Source organism: Ascidiella aspersa, chromosome 9, assembly GCF_963924565.1.
Source record: "Ascidiella aspersa chromosome 9, kaAscAspe10.2, whole genome shotgun sequence".
Classification (NCBI taxonomy): Eukaryota; Metazoa; Chordata; class Ascidiacea; order Phlebobranchia; family Ascidiidae; genus Ascidiella; species Ascidiella aspersa.
This window is the reverse complement of record NC_139455.1, coordinates 2,812,745-2,839,900: the sequence shown is the minus strand read 5'-3', so window position 1 is coordinate 2,839,900 and position 27,156 is coordinate 2,812,745. Positions and strand designations below refer to the sequence as shown.

Here is a 27,156-nt window from a genome sequence, read left to right as displayed (position 1 = left end):
TAATTGTCCGTACTGTGGATTGATCGACTGCCGTTCGCCAAACTGTGTATTATACAATCATACAATTTTCAATAAAAATACTGTGCAGTGAAAATTCTGCGTTTTGGTTTGTTTATTTTAGAAATTGACATTTTACGATATGTAAAAAAAATATTTTTTTCGATAGGTGTCTCTGTTCTTGTTGTCAGTGAAGCGATTGTTTTAACGGTAAAAGTTTATTAATAAAAATAAATCGGGATGCTTACCACATACAACATTTTTGAGTTTAATTTTAAATGGTTTTAAATTGCCTTAGCCGCGTGTTCTAACAAATTTTTTATAATAGTGATTTTAATCAGTAAATAATTTTAACGTAAATCTAGATTTGGAAATTTAGGATTAAAATAAATTTGCTACGGTACCTAAAATACAATTTTATTATGGTAAAATAATTTTTTGGTGATTCTGTAAGAATTTTTAGTAACATTTTCGTCGCTAAAATAAAACAGAATTTCGAAAACGAAAAAGTTATGCAAAATACCTTTTTACTTGTTATAAATTAAAAAACAACCCCGAAATGTGGATACTAAAATCAAACAACGGCGTTTCCGACGAAAGCATTCATCTCCTTGCCGATGGCGTTTATACAATCGGACGAAAAGGCGTCGATATAATTTTGTCGAACGATTCGTCGATAAGTCGCCAACACTGCAGAATTCAAGTTGTACAAGATGATAACGGATCGGCGCTTAAAGTAACCGACTCGTCAAAGTACGGGACTTTTTACTGCAGGGGTGTTTCGGAAGGTCCAAGTTCGGATTTTGTAAAAATTGTCGGCGAGCAACTTTTCCAAAATGGAGACACTTTGCGCGTTGGAGTTTTAAAATCGATTTTTAAGGTCGTAAATCAACCTTTGATTGTCGCAGTTTCGAAACTGGATTCAAAGTCGCAGCAAATTTTGAGGCAACATGTCAAAAAGTTGGATGGCACTCTGGTGCGCTCCTTGACAAACGAAACAACACATCTTGTTATGAGTGAAATCGTTTTAAATGTAAAAGTGATTCAGGCACTGGCTTGCAACTGTCCTATTGTCACAATCGAATTTTTCTCCAGCCTTGTTAATGCGATAGAAACTAAAAGTCCAGCTTTACCAACGCTTAATGATTTCATTCCAACTGTAGCGGAAGAAAGACTTGACACTGCCGAGTGTTCATTTAAGCAAGATGAAAATCGCATTAATTTGTTTAAAAATAAAGTATTTGTCTTCCTCAGCAATAAGCAGTTTAAACGATTGCTCGAAACATGTACATGTTCTGGGGCAACGGCCATTCTTGCCAACGACACAAAGTTTAAAAGGAAAATGGTTACCGATCCAAATACAATCATAGTAGGGTGTCCCGGTGAGCAAGAATCCACGGTCCTCGGTGGGCAGAAATTCGAACAGCTTCAAAATAATTTGGTTGAAGGCGATTTGCGTTTTGTACAAGAATACGAAATCGGACTGGCGCTGTTGTATTGTTCCCTCGAGGTGTACTGCAATCCCGCATTTGATTTACCAGCAGATGGTTCCATGACTTCGGCAAGTTTGCCAGAGGCCCATTCTGAAGTGGCTCATTCGTCCAAGTGCACTCCGGAAAAGACGGAAACCACGCAGAACATGTTTGTGTCGCGAGTCCCGGAGACGATTTTTGAAGAAACAGAAAGCGCTACTCTAGATGACAGCAAAATCGTCGGCGGGATTAGCAGAAAGCGTCCATACAATTCACCAGAAAAGCCACATCATTCAAAAACCAAAGTCGACACAAAATTGGAGACAATTGATTTATTAGACATGAAAGATTCAACTCGAAAACCAAAGCCGCCTCCAAAGAAAAAAAGGGTGTCAGATTTTTCAAGCTCAATTATAGATGAAATTGTTTCCACTCCAGCTGTAAAGCCGTCCAAGCCAGATGTCCCAACTGTCACTGTTATTAATGAGTCAGATGATGATGAAGTTTTGGAGGACCTTCCTGACAGCTGCATCGCTGACGATAGCCTCTGGTCTTCCAGTGCCCCTGTTGAGGTAGAAGACGATAAAACATCACTAAAAGTCACAGAAAACACTGCTATAAAGGTTCAGAGCACAACAAGCCAAAATGCTGGCATTCTTAGCACACTAAAAACAACAAGCACAAATTTAAACACCAAAGCCCCTAAAAAAGATGGCAGAAAAGCAGACAAAAATGTTATAACTGAAATTCCTCCAACTCCATTACAGGTCTCCACTCAATCACAAGTTGCAAGTGTTAAGATTGAACCTGTCGATACAGAACAAACCAGTCCCATTCCTGAAAATGAATGGCTCGACATGGAATCTCTACAGGCCACTAAACAAGAGGCAACGTCCACAGAATCCGAGTTATTTCCCAAAGACACAACCAAAGTTATTTTCGTGTCTCTTGTTGTCGGGCGCAACAAGAAAAAGAAGCAGTCCCAAAATTTATCGACGGGCCTGAAAAACTTCAAAAAATTCCGCAAAGTTTTGCCGACTTATTATTGCAGCGGATCACAAACGAACACGGCTCAATCTATTGAACCTCCAAAGATTATCGGGGGCCGAGACTTAATTGAACACAAAAATCGTATCAAGACTGATATGGGACTGGATAACTGGATGCACCACGAATCGCAAGAAAGCGTTCAAGACAGCCAAGACTTCAATCCGTTTAAAACTCAGAAAAAATGATATTTTTGTACTTTAGTTGGCTTGAATTTATAATAAAAAGTTATAGGAAAACATCGTGCAATAAAAAAATCAAACTGTTTTCTAAATTTTAAGTGCTAAACATCTAAACATGACAGCACTAAAATTGAAATAAATCACAGTATTTGCTTAGTATAACCACTTCAATCAAATCATCTTGTTGCAATAACTATGTATGACAAGTGCGGCTAAATTTGTAGCATCTTTGCATTAAAAGAGATTAGCCTATTTATACAGCTTGTTGAAAAGTTAAAATTTTTTAGAACATCAAGGCTTCTTTGCACTTCTACCAATTTGTTGGGCTGTTGATTTTTGTTGTTTTTATAGAATCCTGTTAAACATTGTTCCATCATAATTTCTGCTTAGTTCAAACATTGTACAAATACAATTAAAATAATTTAATGCTGTTTTCGCGAATTTATGTTGCCGCTTATGTATCCTCTTTCAAATCATATTATGCAGAAATGTGTGGAAATTATTTAGTTGTGTTCACTGCCATTTTTAGAAATTATTTACTTGTGTTCACTGCCAGAATTGCTCACTGTTTTTGTGCATTCTATATTTTACTGTTCTTGTCTTTATGCAGTTATCTTTTCAGCAGTAGTGTATAGCTAGGCAAGTCGTTTTTTGTGGTAAGAATGTGACAAGAAGCCATAGTGAAGCGTTAAGCATGTCACTTTTCCAAGCCAAGGAATGGTGGAGCAGTAAAAACTTTTCTGAAGAAGATGCTGGCTACGGCTGTTTGTGCGTGGCCAACATCGATAATGCAGAAGACAACAACTGTAAGTTGCTTCACTTTGCAGAACTTGACCCTTTATTTATATATAACTTGCTGCGGCAACCTAAATAACTAGCATAGAAATCCATCTTAAAGCAAAATTTTTCACATGTCGAACCTCTTTTGCTTTAATGAAATATTGAAGACCCCATTTATCTGTTAACGAGTAAAATAGAACAAAAACATGACACAGTACTGACTCTGTCCTTCAAATCATGTTATATAAAAAATTATAAAAAAAATTATAGGGGGAGGGACTTATAAATTTCCATATTATTTCTCAGGTAAGGTGATCACTGGTTCATACCAGGGAACATTGCACATCTATGCACCTTCAAACGACACAGAACATCTGGCTCATGATGTTCTGCTCGAAATCAACCTTCAAATGCCGATATTGCAACTAGCAGCAGGAAGGTTTAATTCGTAAGTAAAGTTTTTACTGCGAGGAACTTTGGTTTGTTGAAATAGTAAATTTAAAATATTTTGCCAATGTTTTTCATTTTACATGTTACTTTTTTGTCAACACAAGACAAAATTAAAATGAACACAAATCTTTGAATTAAGATTTTCTTGGCAATGTCGAACTACTCTAGAATTTTGAATTTAACTTTAAATTAGGAGTTTTCCAGCATTTTCTAACTAGTCTTGTGATCTATGTAGCAATTTTGTATAATTGTTCTTTAAATATGATAAATGTTATAATATATTAAATGTAAAAACTTTTAAGTTAAAATAAAAACAGGCTTAAATTTGATTTTTGTTGCAGTGTTTCACCGGACCTTCATTTAGCCATCCTGCACCCAAGGTTGCTCGTTGTATATAAGGTTTCTATGAGCGAGGGTGCGGTCGACCACGGCCACCAATACAAGCTTGATAGGATCTACCAACATAAGTTGGAACGAACTGCTGCTAACATGACCTGGGGCTCGTTCGGTGGTGTTCAAAGTAAGTTTGCTGTTTACTGGTATGTTTAAAACTAGTAATTTTTTTTTAAAGAAATAGTATACAATGAATTACCAAGCTCTGTAACCTACCATCATGCCTGGTAATAATTTCCAGGTGTCTCCAATTGAAAAAACAATGGTAAAACTACTTGAAAACATCCTTTTTACATGATCCAATTTTGTTCAAAGAAAACATGAAAAAATGTTTCACATTTAAATTTGTCAAATATGAGCGCAATAGCTTGAGGTTTTAGTTGTTGTAGTAAGAATATTAAAAGCCATACAAAAGTGTTTAGGACGTTTTAAATATTTCTCTTTATTCATTTTCTACATTAAAAACCCTTGTGCTTGCTTGTATCTTGTTGCATAGCCTTGTTCAATGATACAAATCTCAATGTTTATCGTTATCAGAACAAGACTTTATCTGTGTGCAATCTATGGATGGTGCTTTATCGATATTTGAGCACGAGCTCTACACGTTTACTCGATTTTTGCCTGGCTTTCTGTTGTCGGGCCCCCTGGCGTACAACCCTCGAACTGATTCCTTTGTAACGGTTTCTTCAAGCTTTTTTATTGAATCTTACAGGTGAGAAATTCAGCAATTGTTTTTTTACTGTATTCTTATGTAAAATGTTACATTTTGAGCTGCTCAGCAATTTTATTTCTTCTCCAACATTTCGGCAACCTATTCAAGTCGCCTTTTTTATGTTTTAATATGTTTCGGATTTTTTTGTTGGCCAACTTTTTTTTACAAATAAATGGTTTCAAACAGGTGTCATACTGTCTTTATAATGAAACAATGTAAATTCTTAAATACAGGGTTTAAGGACTGAAATTTAAAGATTTGTACCGAAAAGCATTATTTTTATTTTTGCAAATTTTATTTTAGCTATCAAGTGCTCGCTGTCGCATCTGAGAAAAAAGAAGAAAACCAGTCTGTGATGTCGGGCAAAAGAATAAGCGTAAGGAAAAATTTCTATTCAGTGATATCACAAAACAGTAAAGAGTCGATGACGTTTGTGATTTCCATGTCAATGTTGGGTTTATATCTGAGATTGAATATTGATTATGTGGAAGTGTGTTTTACACATTGTTCATTTCTTATGCAAACAACTACACATGATCTCACTTATGTTATAATACAGTGTGAGCTAAGTGGAGCTTACCTAACTTTACAATCTAAAATTGATAAAATAAACCTTTTTGCGGCCCTTTAGGTTTGACAGGGCTAAGCAGAAAATTTCCTGTTTCTCATCTCTTATATTTTCAAGTAATATATATTTTAAAGTTTGGACAGTTGCATATCATAAAGTCGAAAAATTTTAAATTAATGCAGATTTAAGACTTTTTGTTAATTTGTAATAGACCCACTTGCGAAGTATATTTAATTTTTATTTTATAAAATATTCTTAAGCAGGGTCGATTTTAATGTGTTCCCAAAAATAAAATCTTCTTAGCTTTCCATTAAATGAAATTCTTTTAACCATTCATAACTACACCATACCAGATTTATTTAAATGTTTGTAATAAAATAACCAACTTAAAACATTTAACTCACACTGACATGGTTACTTTGCAAATACTGTATAACTACTATCCAAGAGCTGTCTTTTGTTATTTCAAATTAAACCTAAATCTATTTTTCCATATAAAGGTGGACTGGTCTTTCAACGTTGGTGAATTCATTCTCGACCTTGTCGTCTTGATTCTTGCGGATGGAAAATCTGTCATTGTAGCTCTTGGTAAGAAAATCCTAATTTTTCCTTAATTTTAATCCTGAAATACAGCCTGCACCAACAGATATTGGCCTTATATTTGTTTTGGTTTGGCTGTCTGAAAAAACTATATTGCATTTCACAATTTTTTTTTCATTTGTTATTACGTCTGTTTAATAATGAAGAACATTTGTTGAAAATGGTACTGCGAAAAAAATTCCTTGTTTCATGCATCAAGTCAAATAATATGGCGCTGGACCGACTTGGGCGATCAGTTGTTTCCCAGCCTTCCAAATTGTGTTAAATTAAAAAGTAAAGAATTCGCGAACTTTAGAAAACAAACTAAAATGTAAACTAGTATTACCTTTTTGAAAATGTAGGTCTTTTGGTCAAATTACTTGACTAGATGTAAGTTTTTTCGCACTAAAAATTTACGACTGGGACTAATTTTTAAAAATATACTGATTTGAGTCAGGTCATACTTGGACTTACGTCATTTCAAAATGACTGGTTTTCAACATTGCTAATCCATATTCCCAACCACATATTTCAGGTGAACGATCCCTTTTCTGCCTTGAGGAATCCGGCCAGCTCCGATTCCTGAAAAAGTTCGAGTTCAACGTGGCTTGTTTCAAAGCTTTCCCCAGCAGAGAAGGTAGCAGTGTACAGACCCTGGTTTGTACACACTCGCAACAACTGATGGTCTACGACGGTCTGGTTATGAAGTGGGCTGCCAAGTTAGACCAGATACCTGTGTGTATCGCTACTGGGGACTTCAGGTTAGTGTTATAATATATAGCAGGGGTCAACAAACTTTTATCATAAAGGGCCAGATATCTGTTTGGATTAGGGATCGCGAGCCAGAAATAAAATTTGTGTCAAGCTTTATTAACTTGATATATATTGTTAAATGAAGGAAATTCAACCAAAACTGTTGTGTGTTTTTTAATCAATTGTCGAAAAGCTTAAAATTTTCCCAATATTTTGTTTGGAATTGCATTTGCCAATGGTTTCAATTTCACAGCAAATAGTGGACAACTTGGTGTAACTAAACTTTCATTTAAATTCACGGAAAAAGTCAATTTTTCGGAAAATACTGTTTTCTCATCTTTTTTCATCTCTATAAATCTTAATTTTGATATATTGACCTTTGTATCAAAAAAATATTGCAATCTTCAGGGGTGTGAACGCCATGTTGGTTCTGATGACCGACAGCTGCCAGGTGTCCTGTTCCTACTTGGGGACTTCCCCGGCCATGATATCGCTGCCCCGTTCGAAACAACGTGAAATGGACCAGAACATGATCGACAGTAAAATGGAGGCCCTTAACCAAAAAATTGCAAAGCTGCAGTTTTCGAAAGGTTCGCTGAAATAATTAGTTTTTTGTGGAAAACGTCCTTTTGTAAGAGTTGTACCATTGATTTGTGCGTTTATCGTTTGTTAATTTGGCTGAAGGTCAAGGTTAAATCAAACACTTGTGTTCATAAATGGTTCAATCAATTGAAAATGTTTTTTGCAACACAGATTTAATTTAAACCGCTGTCGTTTTTATTACCTTAAATTATGTTTTTATTACCTAAAAGTTTTATTACCTGAAATCTGCAAATTTTAAATTTATTGCGACGCAGCGAGTTTTGTTAGGTTTTTAAAATGCGCTGCCAACAAAAAAGTTTGCGAAACGAAGCGCTTGTGTATTAGCTATTGCAAGACTACCTTTTGTTTCCAGGTGACCTTATGTTGAAACAACAGGAAACTGATGACCTCAGCATCTCAATCGATGTTCCGACATCACTGGACAGAAAATCTGTGAGTCGACACTAGTGACGTCCAATTGCCCAATACTTTGCATTTTATTCCAAAACCCGATATTTTATGCGAAATTTACGAACGTCCGATCTGGTACCAATTGACGTTACTGTTAAAAAATAACTATTTTAATAAAATCGTGCAAATGTAATGATTTTTAAAATTCGCTTCAGCTTTTGCTTCGGTGTAAAATGCTAAGCTACTGTCCACTGTCAGATTACTATGATCTGTGAAATTCGTATAACTATTAAATAAATATAGCAATCTGCAGTGATATCAACCTCGCATCAGACTAGTACTGTTACTATATTGCTTGTTGTTAAGTATCGGTTCAGATCCTATGTTATCATACATCTGTAGTCCACACAGTTCAGTTTTCGCTTAGAATTCAACAACTGAAAACTTCTGCTTATAAAGTCATCTTTTTTGTTTACAAGGTCGCATCGCAGATTTCACCAGATTTGGGAAATATTCCTTCAATAACAGCTCAGGTATTTTTTTACATTTTGTTACATCGATTATAAGTTTTGATTTCAACCGAAAACATTATATTATTACAGCCTTGTTACTGGGATCGTTTACGAGATGGCTGTAGTTAAAAAATAAATTTTCCCACGAGGTACTGGAAATTATTCGAGTTTTATCGTATTTTTTTTCTCGAAAACCTGGTAGTATAAATTTTACCGTACATAGTAGGGCATTAGGCTACAAAGATTTTTTATAACCTACTTTCAAAAACAGTTACTATTTTTACGAAAAAGTGGGATATATAAAGTAGATTTATAAACAACTGAACGAAACACACAACAAAATGAACATAAAAAAAAATACATTGAATCAATTTTTTGTTTGTTTATTTTTGGTCTTCATTGTGCTATTTTTAGTCGTGCCAGCTTAGGCCGCAGCCCTTTTACAAAAATAGTATCTGTCCACTTATACCGCCCAACATTTATTTTTACTTATATGTGCTTCGCCTCAGATCTTGTTGAAAGCTTCACGTCGCGTCACCAACATCCAGTTGTCGATCGAGAGCGACTCTTCACTCGAATGCACTCTCGACCAATTCACGCTGGCCTCGCTCGGTGAGTGCAACTCTCGATTGTTGACCAATAATGTGCTTTGTGCGCTTTCAATCCGGTTTCTATCGCTACTTACTGTGCATTGTCGAGTGAGCGGTTAAGTGAAGTGAGTGGTTTAGTCGTTAAACCATGTAAGTGCTTGAGAATCTGAAAAGTTTTAGGACTATGTTAAAAATGAATTAAGAGTTATTTGAAACGTTCATAATGATACCTACTTTTGTATGGGCTTTGATCTTCTTACTACACTGTAAAATTTGGAGGTTGTAATAATCCACCTTGGGGTGGAAATTTGTAAAAAATAGTGTTAAATTCCACCATCATGAGAAAAAAGGTGGAAATAAAACTCCTTAGCGGGAAGTTTTCCGCCAACACCAATAGCAAATTAAACTATTTTTTTCTTACAATTTAACCAAAGTTTAACCCACACAAGAACCTATTAGGTTAGGCGCAATTTGTCGCAAACTATTTTTTGTCGGTCTTTTACATCCCCAGCTAGTATACAGTTACTATAAGCTTTACTCACCCGTTAAATTATGCATAACGTTTTAGTGGAAAGCGACCCTTCTCCACCTATTCGACCTTCCTTCTTCGTCAGGCAAGATTACATTCCCGCAAGTTTATTGCAACAAGTCACTGTGCACTATCAGCAGGCCTCGGGTAAGTTAATGTTTATTTTGGAACGCTATAAGCAACAATATCTAAAACGACCGATAAAGCAACAATATCTAAAACGGAGTTTTCTATAATAGTGTATACGTAGCATTAGACCAACGACTAAAGCCAAATCCGCCATAATGTTTACGATTGAATAAGATTCAAAATCGTCGGAGCAAGACCTAAACCTGTCGGTATAAGTCCTGAACTCGTCAAAATAACAGGCGTCGCTGCCTTAGCCCCGACTATTTGTAACTGTTATGGATGGGATTTGAAATCTGGTTATAGTTAAAATACATAGCATAGGCAGTTATGAAGTTGGAGTTTGGGGTTATAGGTAAAGGCTTGTATAGACCATATTCTCGCCGTTGAGGTCTTATTATGTTTTAGATAATATTCTTATTTCGATCTTATTGCTAAAGTTTGTTTATTTATTGCATTATTCGAGATTGGTAGTGCAGTCAAAGTTTTGTTCGCCGGGGTATAAATGTATTCATATTTAAAACCTTTTTTTTTAAACCTTTGGATTTTCATTAATAATTAAAGTATCAAGGTAATTTTCTTATAACCAGTTCGCTCTGTGTTGTTGCCACTTCTTACTCGCAGCTGTACAATAATTTCACAATTTGCGAATTTCTATTTATGTAGGTCGCCCCCGCGTCGCTATGGCAACTATGCAACTCCCTTTGACCTTGGTGGCAAGGTCATCTGCCCCGATCAAGAAAATGGACCACTGGGTTACGCTAGAGAGCAACAAGCCTTGCATCAACTTGATGGAAATATTCGACGGTCAGCTGTTTTATTTCATTTTAACTTGAAATATGTCAAAGCATTGAACGTTTCTACTCGAGTTTTTCATAAACACCAAAATAGTTTTGTTACGTATTTTAAAAATTGTATTTTTTACGGTACTTGACTGATAGTACCGTAATATCGGTGCCTGTCCGATGGTGATTTAATTGTGTATTTCAGCGATGATTTGCGATCTAACAAACGATTTCCAGCAAAGGTGAAACTGGAGCAATCGAGCGACCTTACATTTTCCCAACCTTTTAGTATTGTAATAAAATATGGAATATCGGTTCATCTCAGTTGTATTAAATTTTTGGCCCCTGTTTTCCTGAACTTGCCTCATCTTTAGTTTAAAGTGTGACGTTGTTTTATCTCTGCATTGCAGACTTCACTTGTGAAACGAGCGGACCTCACTGCATCGGCTTCGAGTTTTTCCAGGGAAGCCAGGCAACAATTTTAACCTCTAAATCTTCAAGTACGTGAAAATGCCGATTATCTGTTCCTTGATAAACAAAATAAGAGAGTTGACATTGTCTTACAAAACAAAATTGTTTTTATCACGATTTTTTTACCTTGTTTTAATAAAGCGCAAATACGAAGTCAAAAAATACCAAAAAAATACTTTCAATTTATGCATGTTTAATTTGCAAAAATGTGTGCAAGGTTATTTTGTTGCTGTCCATTTTGTCTTTTTGTAATATAATTTGCCTGCGCTTAACGGGCTTCACGCCTTACAAATACATTATTACCAGATCAATAAATCGAGTGTTTCACCAAACAACCCGCATATCGCTGCAGAGTGCAAGGAGTCGCCATTATCGCTTATTATTTTGTTCGTCGGTTATCGCATTTTTACCTCTTTTTTTGAAATATGAGAACCACTGAAATAATGGCATGAATCCACAATTATTTTTCTAAATTAAACACTTTTTTCAAACTTAAGCTTGAGGCCAAATCCACGAAATGTCGATTTTATCGAATATTATAGCTTTATTATTTGTATTTAAATTACTAAGAAACCCCGTTTATTGTATTTCAAAGGCCAACATAATTTTGTGTTTTTTCACAAAATACCCATAGACCGCTACAGAGCAAACATTTTTCAAACTTCAGTATAAGGCAAAAACAATTTTGTGTTTTTTTTTCAAACAACCGACAGATCGCTACAGAGTGCAAGGAGACAGTTACGACAGTTTGTGGCCGGTCACATCGGAGCTGATCAGGAGAGTCCGATCCCTGCATCCGGATGTAAGCATCAACGTCCAAGATCAACCAAGTCTGGAGGAGTACAACCAGATCGTGGAAGAGCACTACCAGGTTTGGGATAAACCACGCAATTTTGTCGTATTTTAATTCTGTACACTCTCCTAAAAGAAAGACGACAAATTATTGTATCAATTGTACAATTGTTCTTCCGGCAAAATTAAAAACTTTAAACACATTTTTTGTAGCTTCGAGTCCAACGTGAAGAAATCAAAGTGGTTCTGGAACAGCGTGCTCACCAGTATCGCGCGATCCAGCGACGATTATTGGCGCGTTTCAAGGACAAGACGCCGGCCCCCTTGAACTGCCTCGACACCCTGCTGGAAGGCACGCACACACAGGTACACAGATACACGCGGGGACGGACAAACGTTCGTTTCTGTAGATTACAACCGAAAGAGACTGGTTGGAAGATAGAGTTGTCTTGTTTTACTGCAAAAATTTGATTAGCGTCGAACAAAAAGAGAGCATGGGTATGTAAAGACATCGTTTAGTATGGCAAGTAATCTATTTACTTTTGCTGGGAATTTTATTCTTATTTTCTAATCATAATGTCGTCTCACGAAAAAAAAACCCTAAAAAAAAACAAAAAAAACAATGCGTTGCAAATGCCATCAAATTTGAAAATGACTATCAACATATGTTTTATTGATTCCATATAACAATAGTGGATACTATGCCCTTGGCTCTTATCATATATTACACTTATGATAGACAACTAACGTATTGCTGTTTAGTTTAAACTACAATAAAAAAAGGATTGCACCAGACGCATTTTCATTAACAAACTACAAGCATTGGCATTTTAGATTTCGAGGGCCAAAAAGTTCAAAGCAAGTATTTTGGTGCAAGGCTGCGTAAGTGCGTAATCGGTTAAAAATAACCCAAATCCTATTCCTGAAAAATGTGCGATTTTGTCGAGTCCCGCGTCCAGTTCCGACCCTACCGCCTGTATTCCGCTAATTTAAAGGTGACTAAATTAGAGTGGATATTCAGCACTCCACGAATAGAGTTGTCATATAATTCATCCACACACGATATGTGCAATATTTCACCATGTGCTATTCCTCCATATTTACAGTTTGCGGCCTTATCAGTTTCAAAACTTTGTACTGAGCATGCGCACGTGGATCTTACTCGAGTTCGGAGTCCGAATCCAGCGAAAAAAAACGACTCCGCCTAGACCCGACCCCGACTCCGCAGCCCTTATTTGTTGGTCCTAATCCGAACCATCATAGTTGCCTTTTTCTTAAGATTCTCGCTGTCGCGGACGCTCTTGCCGCCAACGACGCCTCATTGGTCCACAGCTCGTGCCGCTTGAGTGCCGCGTCACGCCTGGTTGCGCTGCTCACTCAGCTGTGGCGGGGCTTGGGTGAAGGCGAAGTTCGAAGTCTTCATTCGCTGCTGTGCGTCGACCAAACATACAACAAGAACAACATGGTAGCGTTCTGTTCTTTTGAGGAGTTTCGTTTTGCTGACCGTGGATATAATGTGTTTTAAAAATACATATATAATCCCCAAAAAGATGACTAGTTTGGGCAATTTTAGCGCAAAAAATGATTGTTATACTTCAAAGCACAAACTCATAAAACATCGAGCGTGCTGTTCTTTTTTAAAGAGTTTGATTTTGCTAACCGTTGATATAATGTGTTAAAAAAACTATTATTATCCCCAAAAAGATGCCCAGTTTGGGCAATTTAGCGCTTTGGCAAAATTGTTTTTTTCAGATTGAAATTAGACATCTTGTGACAATTCAACGTCAGAGTAGTTATTCTGTGTCCAAGGTATTTACTCACACCCACGTTAAACATATTTCGTTCAAAGTTTTTGAGATATAGTTTCGCCACGCCAACTTAAATTCAAGTGTTGTGGCCATGGTTTTTTAAGTCGGCCTTTTAAAACAAAAACTCACAAAAAAGTAGGTTTCGCACAATTTTATCATTTGGTGGGTATTGTCACTACTCAAGGGTCCCTTCTACGAAATTCGATTAAATCCCAGTTTTAATATAACAATATCACAACTCCCATTTTGTTTGGCAGGGTTGGGAGGAAATGGTCGATTCCGGGATCGCCAGTCTGCTACGAACCTCCCTCTCATCCAAATCCTCCGGAAAAGATGCCTTGGTCTCATCCACTCAAAACCTCGAGCTACCTCAGGATACTGTCAAGGTATTCGTACTGGGTTAATAAGGGGAAAAAATAAAGACAAATTGCATTAAATTCTCGACAAACCGTGCTTCATCAGGTCAAAGTAGAAATCGAAAAAAGACACAAAGTAAAACACAAGCGCGAATAAAAGGTAGCAAGACTAATGAAGTCTGATATATCCACATTCCACAGGCACATGTTTTCAAAGACGTATGTGATTTGCGAGCATGTGCTTGTGGATATATTAGACTTTCATTTTATATGTTATATATTGCTACCTTGATATCCTATTTAGAATTTGACAAATATGGTAATTTACAAGTAGGATATTTTTGGTCTGGTGTTCGACTTGTGTTCAATTTGTAACTGCCTAAAAAATAAAGCTCCTTCTTCACTTAAAGAAATGTGCTTTACAGCATTCAGCAGGTTCATTTTGCGCTACCGTTGTATTATGTCCAATAACAAAGCTTTGTGTTTCATCATTTTATAACCAAAGAAATGTCAACTACAAAGATTTTTTTCGTAAAAAAATGAATTTCTTATAAAAAAGTGGAATATATGCCCTTGGATACTGCAAAAGGATTTGTTACTGTTCGACTTTGTATAAAGTTTGGACTGCTTACAATGCAATAGAGATCTATGATAATGAATTTCAAAGCCAAAAAGGTCGAGTGAACCGACATAATAGTGATAAAAGACGTTTCTAAACGCGCCTGTATCATTATCAGTATGTGATTTTATGTTATTTTTACTTCTCTGTCAATAGTAAACTACAGAAATTAAATCAGTGCATTTAAACCTATGTTTGCGAACCCAGTTAAAGAAGCACCTTGCCGTATTAATGGACAAGCTAGCGAAAGGAGGTCGTCTGCCATCCACTGCGTCACATGCTGACGTCACTAAATCGAGGGGAAGCCCCGCTAAACCATCGAGCAAGCCTGTCAGCAAAAGTAAGTATGGTTGGATGTGTAAGTTCAAACTTAGAGATTGACCAATATTGTTTTTACTGACCGATGCCGATATCTGATTTTTTTTTTTTTGTTATGCCAACCAATGCGATTTTTTTATATTCCTAAAAAGTAATTGAAAAATTTAAATTAATTGAAAGAACAAACATTATCTATCTATAAGTTTATTAAAGTCTCACTTTGCATATTAAATTGGCTTGTTGTTAAACAATAATTTTTTTTGGAAAAAATACCCTTTTTCCATGGAAATATTGCACATTCCAGTTTCAAAACCTTATCGACTTAGATTTCGAAGTTTTTTTTTTATTCCACGATTTGCTTGTTAAGAAACTTCGCCGAAATCAGAATCGTTGAATTCGTTTTACGACGACTCTCCGCCCAGGAAGTCCCCTGACAAAATCGGCAAGAAGAACGACTACGAATATGCGAGGTGAGAATGTAAATCGAAATAAAATACGCAGAAATTTATCTACTAATAAATAACGAAATCTTATAACTACAATCTGTCTACAACGACAATTAGGTATAATCAAAGGTCTTGAGTTCGAACCTCTCCGCAGGATAGTTGTTTTTCTAGCCTCGCCCTTGCTTAGATTATAATCTTGATCAGGCGGACTCTGAGTCTGCTAAGCTCAGTTGGTAGAGCGACAATCTCGTTATGACAAAGGTCGTGGGTTCGAACCTCATGAAATGATAGTTGTTTTTCCAGCCTGGCCTTGCTTGCACTGTAATCCTGATCAGGTTGACTTATTTCCAAAGGCTTTCGGTGTACTATGTGTGTGCCTTTAACATTGGCCAGGACTCAGTACGAATCCCAGAAGGGCTTGATCACAGAAGATACACATTGTGTTTATGCATGTGTCAATAACCATAAAGTATTTACTTTCTAAAATTTAACCTTGTTTCCATTTCAGCATCGAAGCCATGCTACCGGTAGATAGCGACGTTAGGTTGCCTCCAAAGCTTGCAAACCTTCCCGAGATAAACTACGAAGGTAACCAGTGACTAAAAAGTAAAGTATTTGTGCGAAATGACATAAATGTGTCAAATAACGATGTAAAGAGTATGTGAAGAGATTTTTTTAATTTTTTTATTGTAACTTTGAATAGTGCGTAAATTGTAGCGTTTTCTGTAAAGCCCTTCTTGAACATTGCAGTGTTTTACTGCGAATGTCTTTTTACCAGATTTTATTTACGTTTTTTTTTAGAAGAACTGTACACCCCCGTAAACTCGACTACCATTCCCAATGGAAATTACGACGAAGTAGAAGGTAAACTACGTTTTTTTAAGTTATTTGATTTATCTCTCTGTAGAAACCTATAACCACGTAAACAAATAGCGGTAAGAAGTAAACGACGTTCTTTTGTGATAGATTTTTATTATGTATTTTTGTTGGACACACCATAATTACACGCCATATAGCAACGTAAATATGGCACCAACAGTTATTTGAATAGTTTCTAACAAATGTTGTTTTGTCGTTATTTTAAAATAGAGTGATGTAGAAAAGCATTTTGAAATTTATTATAATCAATCCCAAGTAAAGTTTTTCAGCCAATATCAAGACAGTCCCATCACAAGTCATTACCATAAGAAGTCAAGTCCCACCATCGAAAATAATTGGCTTGAACAAAATATAAGTTTTCATCCTTAAGTAAACACTTAAATATTATTACAAAATAAGCTTAATTGAGCGCCTAATTTCATCCCATATCGTTTGCCATAATGATTTACTGTCGTTTGTCGCTAAAACCCAAGTCAAATTATTTGTCCAAAATTCTTAAGTCAAGTTATTTTACGAAAAACAGCGACTTTATCAATACAACAATTATAATTGGCTTGATCGAGCAAATAGTTTTAATCCTTAAGTAAACACTTGAATATTATTACAAAATGAACTAAGTTAAGCGCATAATCTCATCGCAAAACATTTCCTCTAACTACGTACTTTTAAGTAGAGTCGTGTGTCCCTAAAACTCAAGTTCATTTGCCCAAAATACTTCAATTAAGTCGTTTTGCAAAACTGCGACAACGATTAGCACTTACTAAGACCGACGTAAGTAGTTTACCACTCGTAATTATTTAATGTGTGCTTTCTGTTCTGTTCGCAAAATTCTTGGTTAAAAAAAAGTTGACCAAAGTGTTGAGTAATAGCTTGCAATTGGCATATTTATACTAAATATTAAAATAAGTAATTGGATAACAGTCTTTAAAATAAAACAATTGAAATAATAGTCTTTTGAAATAAAAAGACAAACAAAGAACACAATTAAAAAATAAGCACATTTCTTAGAAATAAGCACGTTGATATTTTCTATTACACTGTACTCAAATATTAGCACAAATCTTAGAAATAAGCACGGAATGGTAACCCTGATTATTTTTAAATCCCCACAGCAGCTTTGAAGCTGTGGTTTATATTTGTAATTTTCAAACCAGAAAACCTGTACATGAATGGCGATTCTGCTTACGAAACTCCCCGCGACAAAACAAGTACGAAATGGGACGATCACAATATCGACGTGGACTCGCCAGTCTATTACGAAGAACCAGATATATTCTCTTAGCGCTCAAATCGATGTCATTTCCCGTTCCAATGATGGCTTCCAAGACCGGTGGTGTTTTGCTGTTGGAAACCATAGGAACGGTGTTCTTTTGCATTTCAGAAAGCTTTTACCAAATTTGTGGATTAACTGCATTATCTGTAGCTTAATAACTTTAAAATATCACCGGCCTTCTGTATGATTTGTGCTTTACAGTTAGATAAATTTTTCCAAAGCGCATTGAATGGCATTTGACAAGTAGAATACATTTTTTATTGCAAGAATCTATAAGTTCCAATTTAAACGGTGCTACAATGGATAAAACTATGTTTTAAGTTGTTTGAAACAGTAACAAATGCAAATGGTTCATAATCTACATGAAAATTATAAAAATATCCCAAATGCTATAATTTATACTGTGCTGTATGTTAAGATCATACTCTTTTAAGCTTGTCAGCTATTAGGTATGATGTATGCAATTATTCAACAACACTATCTACTACCTGATAAGCTCAGTTACTATTTGTGGTTAGGCATTTTAAACCTATCCTGCTGTTTACATTTACCAAAGAACGTAAAATTTTAACCTTGAGTATTTTGTGTTTTGTTCATGCCAAGTTCACAATTTGCGCTGGCTGTGAAACTTTGAGCGTCACTAGTTATGTTTTAAGAGATTTGTTTTCCGTGTACACTGTATCCTGACGCTACGCAATTCGACGTTTGTATGTTGTGCATATATATATAGTTTTGTATTTAAATGTAAATAAACTCCATGAGTAGAAACTGGTCGTTGATACTTCTGGGTAAGGTTTTTATGAAATAAGATTTTTTAGTTAAGTTTTTGTTAAACAGGTGGTGCTGAACATTTAAGTTGATATTTTTAGTTTGAAATAGATTGTTTTTTACCATTTTTAATTTAACACCTAAAATTTATGTTGAAAGATTTCGCTGTTACCGTCTGATTTTTTTTGTAAAACAGGTTTACGCTCGAACCGTTGTGAAATAGAAGATTGCTGCAATTAAGCACGTGTGAAAAGTTTTGCGTTTTGATAAATGAACGTGAAATAAGTTTGCGGAAAATATATTAAATATACGATTCAGTGCTGATTATAAATAAGAATCTGAGCCGTACAATTTGCAATCATGTTAGTTTTGTTCGAATCACCTTCTGGCTACGCCATTTTTAAGGTAAAATTTGCAGAATTGTTTGTATATAATTATAACTTTGGCCTGCGGTCTTTATCTTTAGGTATATTGGAATGAATCTGGGCTAGGTTTACAAAATGCCACAGAGTTTTTAAATTGCTTGACAAACACCTATCATAAAATACCGTAAAATCTGCTAGTAAACAACGCAATGTAACCAAAGCCGAAATTATTTCTCAAAATGCATTTTCAATTTGCTGGAGTCTGCAGTTATAATTTAAGTTTTTTAGAACGTTGTATTTTGTGTTGAACCACCATTTGCCTTTATTTTAAGGTGCTTGATGAAACCAAGTTGGAAATAGCGGATAATATTCAACAGCATTTCAGCACAGCAGAAAGTGCATCCAGCATGTAAGTTGCAAGTATTAGCATCCTTTATAGTTGTGTTTGTGGTGAAGTGGGATAATTAAGTGGATTCTCGGTGCTGGTCTAGAATCTTACAACAACGAAAATTATTTAAGTTAGGCTGCCGCTTTTGGTAGCTTAAGCAATATTATTGGCGCTGGTCTACAATCCTACCACAGTTCTAAAATCAACGCACAAATTTTGAGTTAGGGTACAAGCTAACCAACACCTAATCAAAATATTGTGCGTTGCTTTATTATTTGATTGAACGCTGTGGTAGGATTCTGGACCAGCGCCGGATTCTCTTATTAATGTATATTTTGAAAAGCCTTAAAAAGCTGTCAGACTTTTATATTATTGGTGTGTTATTAATTTAATCCTTTTGTGACACAACCATAACTGTTTTTATCGTTAACAAAAAATCTTTTGAATTATTAGATTAAAGTTGAAGCATTTTAAGAAGTTTGAAGACACTACTGAAGCGTTGGCAGGTAATTTTATTTGATTAAATTACCCTTGTTTCATCACAACATGAGAAGACATTAAATTACCCTTGTTTTATCACAACATGAGAAGACTATTTTTATTTTAATTTCAAAACAAATACCTAAATAGCCATTGTTAACAAAACAGCCACAAAACTGTTGTTTTAATACATTTTAACTTGTTCTGGGGTTTATTGTCCACCTTTTGTATTATTTACATGATTACTCCCAAATTAAATAAAATGTTTATTTAGACGGGTTAATAGCCTCAGGAAGTGTATATTGGTTATTTTGCCTCAAGCTGTGCATTTTGGTGTGCTTAATTGACTAGTGACTATAAATTGACTTAAACTACCATATTGTACTGGTATGATGTGGTATCTAACATCTTTCAATATGTTTGCTAACTAAATTATACAAATCAAAACAAAAGTTTTATTTGGAGATGCCTAATCAACATAGGGTTACATAACTAACTCAAAAAATACAATGTCAAAATATTTTCAAACAAATACCAACCTCGGTTATTTTTTAGCCACAACTGCTGCAGTGGAAGGAAAGTTATCCAAGCCTCTCAAAAAAGTTCTCAAGAAAATCGTGGCCAAAGAAGCTCATGAGAATCTTGCTGTGGCTGATGCTAAGCTGGGTCAGGCTATCAAGGTATGTCTTGTCGTTTTTGTTAGATTGTTTTCATTTTTTACTGCTCGTTTATAGTTTGATTGCTAGTACAAAATGAACAATCCAATGTATGGTATCTGGCTGTATTTGAGATCTTAACTGGTTTATATTACAGTTTTTAAGTTAGCTTTTTTAACTGCGCAAAGTTTTTTCTGTGTTGAACTTTTAGTTTTATAGATCTGAATTATAATGTGATTTGTTAAAACATATGTGATGTAGCGTTTTAACTAAATATTTGTTTATTACTGTTGTGGTGAAATTAGAGGTTGTATTTACATTCTCATCTTACTTTTACTTGTATTTATAACACACAAAAATCAGCTTTAAACATTCTGTATTTTCTACAACAGGAGAAAATGAATCTTCCGTGCATATTCAGTCCAGCTGTGCAGGAAGTGATGCGTGGAATTCGTGCACATGTTGACAGTCTTATTACAGGTACAAGAAATTATAATTTTTATAATTTAATTTGTTGTGTGATGAAAACCATCAATCATATCGATAAGACTACTTTTAACTTCATGTCACCCAATTAAACAAACTTTGATGTGATGCGTAATGCTTAATTTACCTGAAAAATAAAGTTTTAATGAAGTAATATGTTGTTTTTCAGGCTTACCCGCTCGTGATATGACTGCTATGGCACTCGGACTTGCACATAGCTTATCGCGCTACAAGCTCAAGTTTTCACCAGACAAAGTTGACACAATGATTGTTCAAGCAATTTGTAAGTCCCTGTGAAGATTTAATTTGTACTGTATTTATTTACTTAATATTTTTTTTTAACAAAGATTGAAAAGTCCATCTCTATATAAATATAGGTTGAAGTTATTGTAATTAAACCCATATTTGCACTGACATCATTGTAGACAGTCTAATTCTGTTCTAAAGTATTTTCTGTGGCTATACAATGCAGTAATGTAAATTGAATTTTTATAAGCTATTTTCCAATTAAATTTCATTGCTTTAATGTTTTTGCTGTTCCCAAAATATTAATATCATTATGTTAAACGTCTAAAATGATATTCTAAATAGCCCTTTTGGATGACCTCGACAAAGAACTGAACAACTACATTATGCGCTGTCGTGAGTGGTACGGTTGGCATTTCCCCGAACTGGGAAAGGTTGTTACCGATCACTTGGCTTATGCAAAAGTCATCTGCAAAATGGGATTTCGCACAAACGCTCTGACGACTGATCTATCAGAGATGCTGCCTGAAGAAATTGAAGAGCAGGTCCTACAAAAATAAAACATTTTTAATCAATAATTTTTTTAACATTGAGAAAGTTTAACTAAACTTGAGATACATATTAGTGGAGTTAAGTTATATTTCCTCAATATTTTTAAAATCTGAACTTTTATCATTAAGAAACTCTTCTATCAATTGTATTTCTAGTTGGTGTAATGAGTTTGAAAAATATATTACTTTTCCCTCTGTTTTTACTAGTTTGAAAGAGCTTAATGTATGAGCTGTTTCACTTGCCTGTGTATTTTTACCAAATCATAACTTTACAGGTCAAAGAATTAGCACAGATTTCAATGGGAACTGAAATATCCGATGAAGATATTTGCAATATCAAGTTCTTAGCTGATCAGGTAAAAGAAAAATACCAGAAAAAAATTGTAAATGTCTTTGATGACAAACAATCCATTTTTTACTTAACATGACTCCCTTTTTTTGGAAAATTTATAGGCGAATAATAACCTTCTTGTTTGTTTTTTTGATAGGTAATTGAGATCACTGACTACAGAGCCCAACTCTACGACTACCTTAAGAACAGAATGATGGCAATCGCACCTAACTTAACAATTCTTGTGGGAGAACTTGTTGGTGCTAGGTTGATTGCACATGCAGGTTTGTTAAAAGCACTTTTTTATTTCCTGGGCTCGGTTTTAAAATTTGCAAAAACTTTTTTTGAAGTTGTTTTTTTAAATCTGTATTTAATTGCTGTTTAATTTCTTGCCAGGTGAGAGAAAAATTGGCATTTGTCAAAACTGAAACAGTATATATATGAAATTAACTCAACCCAAGACATAAAAATACACTAAGTTACCACATTTTGTGAAGATATGTGTGTTTTTATTACAAATCATGGCATAATATTATATGTATTGTGTACTAAGTCATAATATCAATTAAGAAAGTCAAAGTGGGAATCATTTTTTAATATAGTTACACTTAATTTTAGGATCACTTCTAAACTTGGCCAAGCACCCAGCTTCCACAGTCCAGATTTTGGGAGCTGAAAAGGCACTTTTCCGAGCTTTGAAAACCCGCAAAGAAACACCAAAATATGGATTGATCTACCATGCTTCACTGGTCGGACAAAGTAACCCAAAAAATAAGGTTTGTCCTTAAGTTTTTACCAATGTTGTTTTATCATGGATTTTAATATAATTAAGCCAAGTTCAGAAACATTTACCTGTTGTGGGTCATACCCTTTAAGACTTTATCGATATTACGACCCAATTATCTTAACTATGATCTAGTTTACAGTAAGCTTATAGTGCAGTAGTTCTCAACCGGGGGGCCGCGGCGCCCTGGTGTGCCATTTCTTATGCTCAGGGGTGCCAATGGGTATTTGAGAATTTTTAAGAATCTGATTTTTTCTCAATTGGTAAGCTTCCTTATACAACTATTTGTGTACGATTAGTCGATTAGAGACTGTTATATCAATTGACATTTTCCTCTAGTTCCATTTATAGCGACATTTCAGTAAAATACTCAACAAAAATTCCGGTCCGGTTGCCAAAATCTACTTACTATTTTAAAGGGTTGCCAAAAGCCTTAAAATGCAGAGAGTCACTGTTCTAACGTATTACAATATTGTTTTGGTCATTACGATTTCAAATAGCAAAATCACAGTTTTAAACGCATGTGTTTTAATATTTCTATATTTTTTAACTAGTTAATATTTGTATTATTTTCTAGGGTAAAATATCCAGAATGCTGGCTGCAAAGTGTGCGCTTGCCATTCGATACGACGCACTGGCAGAAGAATCATCAATTGAGATGGGAACTGAAAACAGAGCTAAGCTTGAGCAGAGGTTAAAGATGATGGAGGAAGGCGGTTCCAAGAGGCTCAGCACCCCTGGAAAAGGAAAGTTCGATAAATGGGTCAACAAGAGTGAGGTATGCTAAAATACTAATTAAATATCAAAGTTAAATTCCATTCCTTTTATGTGATCAAATAAATGTTGTTTCAACAAATGTGAAATTTGAAAATGATCCTGTTCAATTTTATGTCTTTAACTTTCAAATTAATTTTAAAACACTTTAAAATGAACTTTCTTGTTTTGTTTTTTTGATAGAAGTAAAATTTAAAAATGATCCTGTTTTTTTGAATTTTCTGTAAATTGAAGTTTTAAATTAACTGTCAAGTTGTAAAGCATTCAAAAATAGCTGCTTTTTACTTTAATTTCTATGTTGTATTTTACTTCTTTTTTTTTTTTTTTTGCATTGATGTTTAGATCAAAATGTACGACAATGCCCAAGATTCTACCATTCCTGGTCCGAAGAAAAGAAAAATTGAAGATCTTGATACCAGTGTAAAACAAGAAGGTACCATACTTTGTAACCAGACATCTTTTAATTAAGGTTGTTTTTAGAGATAGACCGATATATCGGTATCGGTAAATGTAGGCCGATGCTTCGGCCGAAATTTTAGTACCAAAATACGATATCGTTTTTCCTGTACAACAAACAACTAATAAATTTTTTTATTAAAAAATTTTGGTTTTAGCATCAGGTCAAGTTAATATGCAAAATAATAGTTTAATAATTAATAAGGTATATAAACTAAACATTATTAGGAATTTTTTTTAGTTAATTGAAGTTTTGAACATTTCTAAGGTATATAAAAAAAATAGGTATCGGGTATCGGTTGAAAAATGTAAAAAATCGGTTATCGGTATCGGTCCAAAAAAATGGATATCGGTCGATCTCTAGTTGCTTTAAAAACATTTTATTTTGCTCATACTCAGAATCCGAAAGCCTTATTATTGCCGATGATAGTTTACAAAAACCGCCGAAAAAGAAGGTGAAAAAGGACAAAAAGGCAGCAAAGGCTGATGATTCGGTCACCACAACTCCTGTAAAGGTCAAAGAAGAAACACCTGCAGATGACGAAACTCCTAAAGTGGTAAGAGTTTTACTCGTTCGACAGTCAACGATGTTAAAATGTATACATACAGATACAAGCACGTTATGTTGTAGTATAAATCAAAAACAGATCCTCTGGTAATTTTAATTCTACACCAACGTTTCGCCAACCTATGCAAGCCGCCTTCGTCAGGGTGAATGACACTGAACGCTCGTACAACAAATGGAAAGCACGAAAGAAAAAAACAAAAAAAGCAAATAAACGTTAGCAACGAAACGATACGAAAATAATTAGCAATAATATAATATTATGTGCTTTCCCCCATTTTACACAATTACCATAAGGAATAAGCTATGTCTTTGAGATAGTTTTGATGAAAAAATTATTTTATTTCAGAAAAAGGCAAAGAAAAAGAAGAGGCAATCAGAAGGCGATGCTTCATTTCAAACCCCACAGGTTGATGGTTTTATTAAGCTTTAAAACAAATAATTTTGTCATTTTTGGCTTAAAATTATTTATAAATTAGTTGACAACCACCTTTTTAGAAGTAAATAAAAATAAAACATTTATGCCGTTTTGCAGAAATCTGAACCCGAAGTAGCCGAAACTTCATCAGAGGTAATTTCTTGTTTAAACTTTAAATCAACCTTTAAGCTAGATAAATAAATATAAATCGCTCTTCTGGTGTAAACGAAGTATAAACCGACGTTTCGGCAGCAGATACCAGCTGACCTCATCAGGGTTAATAATTAAAACGAGAGTGCGTTAGCCATCTTATATACTGAGAAGTAAAAAATGTAGATTAAAATTAATAATTCTAGACGTCGCTGAAGTATGCGATAAGCTGTGACGCGCCGGAGTCATCCGGTGCAGTACTGCGCCGTCGGACAACGGGCGTTTATCAGCATTTTTTAATCTACGTTTTTACAATTTTTTACTTCTCAGTATATAAGATGGCTAACGCACTCTCGTTTTAATTATTAACCCTGATGAGGTCAGCTGGTATCTGCTGCCGAAACGTCGGTTTATACTTCGTTTACACCAGAAGAGCGATTTATATTTATTGATATGTTGCCTGGTGGAGCTAACTCTATCTTTAAGCTAGATGTCAAATTTATTACAAAATAAATGAAAACAATAATAAGGTTACTGTTTTATGAAAATTATACGTCAAAGCTACAATTTAGACTTCCTGAAGTCTGTAGAATAATCTAACTTACATTTCTATTTTGTTTTTAGGTCAAAAAGAAGAAAAAGAAAAAGAAGGTCAAGACAGAACCGGAAGAGTAAAGTCCATTTTTGTAATCATTTCCTGGATTTTTTAGACGGTTGCAATGACGATTTGCATTTAGTACACATCCTAATGCAAGTTTCGTTAGAAGGACGGTTAAAGACTTTTTGTATGCTTTTGATTTTACGTTTCAGATTTAACACTGTAGTTAAGAAATACAGTATAACTCCAATCTTTGCAGTTGCGAATATGTAACGTTCTAATCCAGTTTTTCTCAAACTTTTTTTGCGACTACCCAAAAAGTTAAGGGTAAGAACAACAGCAAAACTTTAGCGACCTATGGGTTGAGTAGCACTTCTAATCAACCGTTTTGTCTCCAATTTTGTTGTCTGCGGGAGATTTTTAAGCTCTTTTTGCTTTTATCCCCATTTTCTTTTAACTGTTCCTTCACTAATACGATGTTTCGACCTATCGTGACTTTTCTTTGACTTGGTGATGGTAATAACTTTTACGCAAATACACTGCCTTCTGTGCATTAGATTTGGTCGATTTACGTTTACTTAAAAAGATTGACTCTGCAGCAGATTTGCAAACTAATTTAATCAAGCAATTTAAAAATATAACCGCCCACATCTCATACCTAGCCTACGTTGGCGAAATAACAGTTTGGAAAGACATAAGCGTGTAACTTTAGTGTGTAATGTAAGCCAAAAGAAAAATTAAGTGCAGTTTAATGTACCAGTTAGCGGTTGCATTTACGTTTGTACATAAAAGGGAGATTTAGTTTATAATATGTCTTATTTATTGTACTGCTTTTTATCCAAGCGGGTAAATAATTGCGTGCTTACCATTAGGAATGTCCGAGAGAAATAGAGAGTGTCAGATTCGGTGCTGATCCAATACCAAATAAGTTTAAGGCATTTAGTATGCGTTTTAACTTATCATCTTCTATTTAAGAGGTAATTTTTTAAACATTACGACGTCTCTTCGATATTTGAAAGACGTAGAACTCTGCCGTTTAGCGAGAAAAAGATGCCTTTGTATATAGTTAAAGTTTCAGTTAAGAGGTTGCAATGAGACGCACGACGCCTTCGGGCAAAAATATCAATTAAATGGGTTAGACATACTTTAAACCAGGGAGTCGAACCGGAACCGAACTGGAACTTTATGAACCGGTTTTGGGTCAATTTTATCCGAACCGTAACCGAACCTGAACCGGGTTTTATAAGATTTTAAGGAGCCGAACCGGAACTGAACCGAATAATTTGAAAGTACCTGAACCTTAACCGAACCCGAACCTGTAAATTAAAGCGGTTCACTCCAGCATGACGTCACAACTTGTATTTTACAGAGTCAAGTTACGCCATGGTCGAAATTTTATAAAAAAAATATAAATATTGAATGAAAAAATTGTTGATTATGTAAGTTTTAGATATTTCAATAATAAGTTGCTGTTTTTTTTAATAAGTCACGTAACTTAGATTTATTCTCTACATTTATCGACCCACATTTTGAGATTTAACGCAAATTATATTGTATCTGAACCGGAACTTTATGAACCGGTTTTGAAATAACAATGGTTGAACCGGAGCTGAACCGGAGCTGAACCGGAACTTTTAAATTCTTCCGAACCGAAACTGGAACTGAACCGGATTCCAAAAAAATCCTTGAACCCGAACCGAACCTGAACCG

The 27,156-nt window shown here is 34.9% G+C and overlaps 3 protein-coding genes across 4 annotated transcripts; all 3 read left to right on the top strand.

Annotated features, from left to right (window-relative positions):
- Positions 1–520: 520 nt before the first annotated feature.
- LOC146131885 (nibrin-like) lies at positions 521–3,344 on the top strand. Its single transcript, XM_083396423.1, has one exon. It carries the CDS (start codon positions 557–559, stop codon positions 2,702–2,704), a length of 2,148 nt encoding a protein of 715 aa, XP_083252549.1. The 5' UTR covers positions 521–556; the 3' UTR covers positions 2,705–3,344.
- Positions 3,339–18,178, top strand: LOC146131884 (protein PTHB1-like). Of its 2 annotated transcripts, none has more exons than XM_083396422.1 (23): positions 3,339–3,504; positions 3,785–3,926; positions 4,270–4,448; positions 4,859–5,033; positions 5,337–5,409; positions 6,102–6,189; positions 6,716–6,941; positions 7,342–7,523; positions 7,889–7,968; positions 8,406–8,459; positions 8,948–9,050; positions 9,597–9,704; positions 10,350–10,490; positions 10,879–10,968; positions 11,653–11,810; positions 11,945–12,097; positions 13,011–13,196; positions 13,797–13,925; positions 14,722–14,854; positions 15,200–15,302; positions 15,787–15,866; positions 16,083–16,142; positions 17,312–18,178. In XM_083396422.1, the coding sequence occupies exons 1-23, from the start codon at positions 3,393–3,395 to the stop codon at positions 17,437–17,439; spliced, it is 2,883 nt and encodes a 960-aa protein (XP_083252548.1). In that variant the 5' UTR covers positions 3,339–3,392; the 3' UTR covers positions 17,440–18,178. The 2 variants fall into 2 exon arrangements, with proteins under 2 accessions (XP_083252548.1, XP_083252547.1); XM_083396421.1 differs by having other exon boundaries at positions 16,080–16,142.
- A 267-nt stretch (positions 18,179–18,445) lies between these two features.
- LOC146131883 (nucleolar protein 58-like) lies at positions 18,446–25,664 on the top strand. The gene is made up of 16 exons (XM_083397115.1): positions 18,446–18,603; positions 18,896–18,972; positions 19,405–19,457; positions 19,987–20,111; positions 20,480–20,567; positions 20,743–20,856; positions 21,165–21,364; positions 21,646–21,726; positions 21,859–21,985; positions 22,320–22,477; positions 23,063–23,263; positions 23,602–23,692; positions 24,115–24,272; positions 24,630–24,689; positions 24,816–24,851; positions 25,659–25,664. Exons 1-16 carry the CDS (start codon positions 18,559–18,561, stop codon positions 25,662–25,664), a joined length of 1,620 nt encoding a protein of 539 aa, XP_083253241.1. The 5' UTR covers positions 18,446–18,558.
- The last annotated feature ends 1,492 nt before the right edge of the window (positions 25,665–27,156 follow it).

Excerpts from the sequence above, each read along its gene's own strand:
- LOC146131884 (XM_083396421.1), top strand. The coding sequence starts at position 3,393 with ATGTCACTTTTCCAAGCCAAGGAATGGTGGAGCAGTAAAAACTTTTCT. Across the intron at positions 6,190-6,715 it reads ATCTGTCATTGTAGCTCTTG|GTGAACGATCCCTTTTCTGC; the intron begins GTAAGAAAATCC and ends CACATATTTCAG. Across the intron at positions 7,524-7,888 it reads AAAGCTGCAGTTTTCGAAAG|GTGACCTTATGTTGAAACAA; the intron begins GTTCGCTGAAAT and ends TTTTGTTTCCAG.
- LOC146131885 (XM_083396423.1), top strand. The coding sequence starts at position 557 with ATGTGGATACTAAAATCAAACAACGGCGTTTCCGACGAAAGCATTCAT.
- LOC146131883 (XM_083397115.1), top strand. The coding sequence starts at position 18,559 with ATGTTAGTTTTGTTCGAATCACCTTCTGGCTACGCCATTTTTAAG. Across the intron at positions 19,458-19,986 it reads CACTACTGAAGCGTTGGCAG|CCACAACTGCTGCAGTGGAA; the intron begins GTAATTTTATTT and ends GTTATTTTTTAG. Across the intron at positions 20,568-20,742 it reads TGTTGACAGTCTTATTACAG|GCTTACCCGCTCGTGATATG; the intron begins GTACAAGAAATT and ends GTTGTTTTTCAG.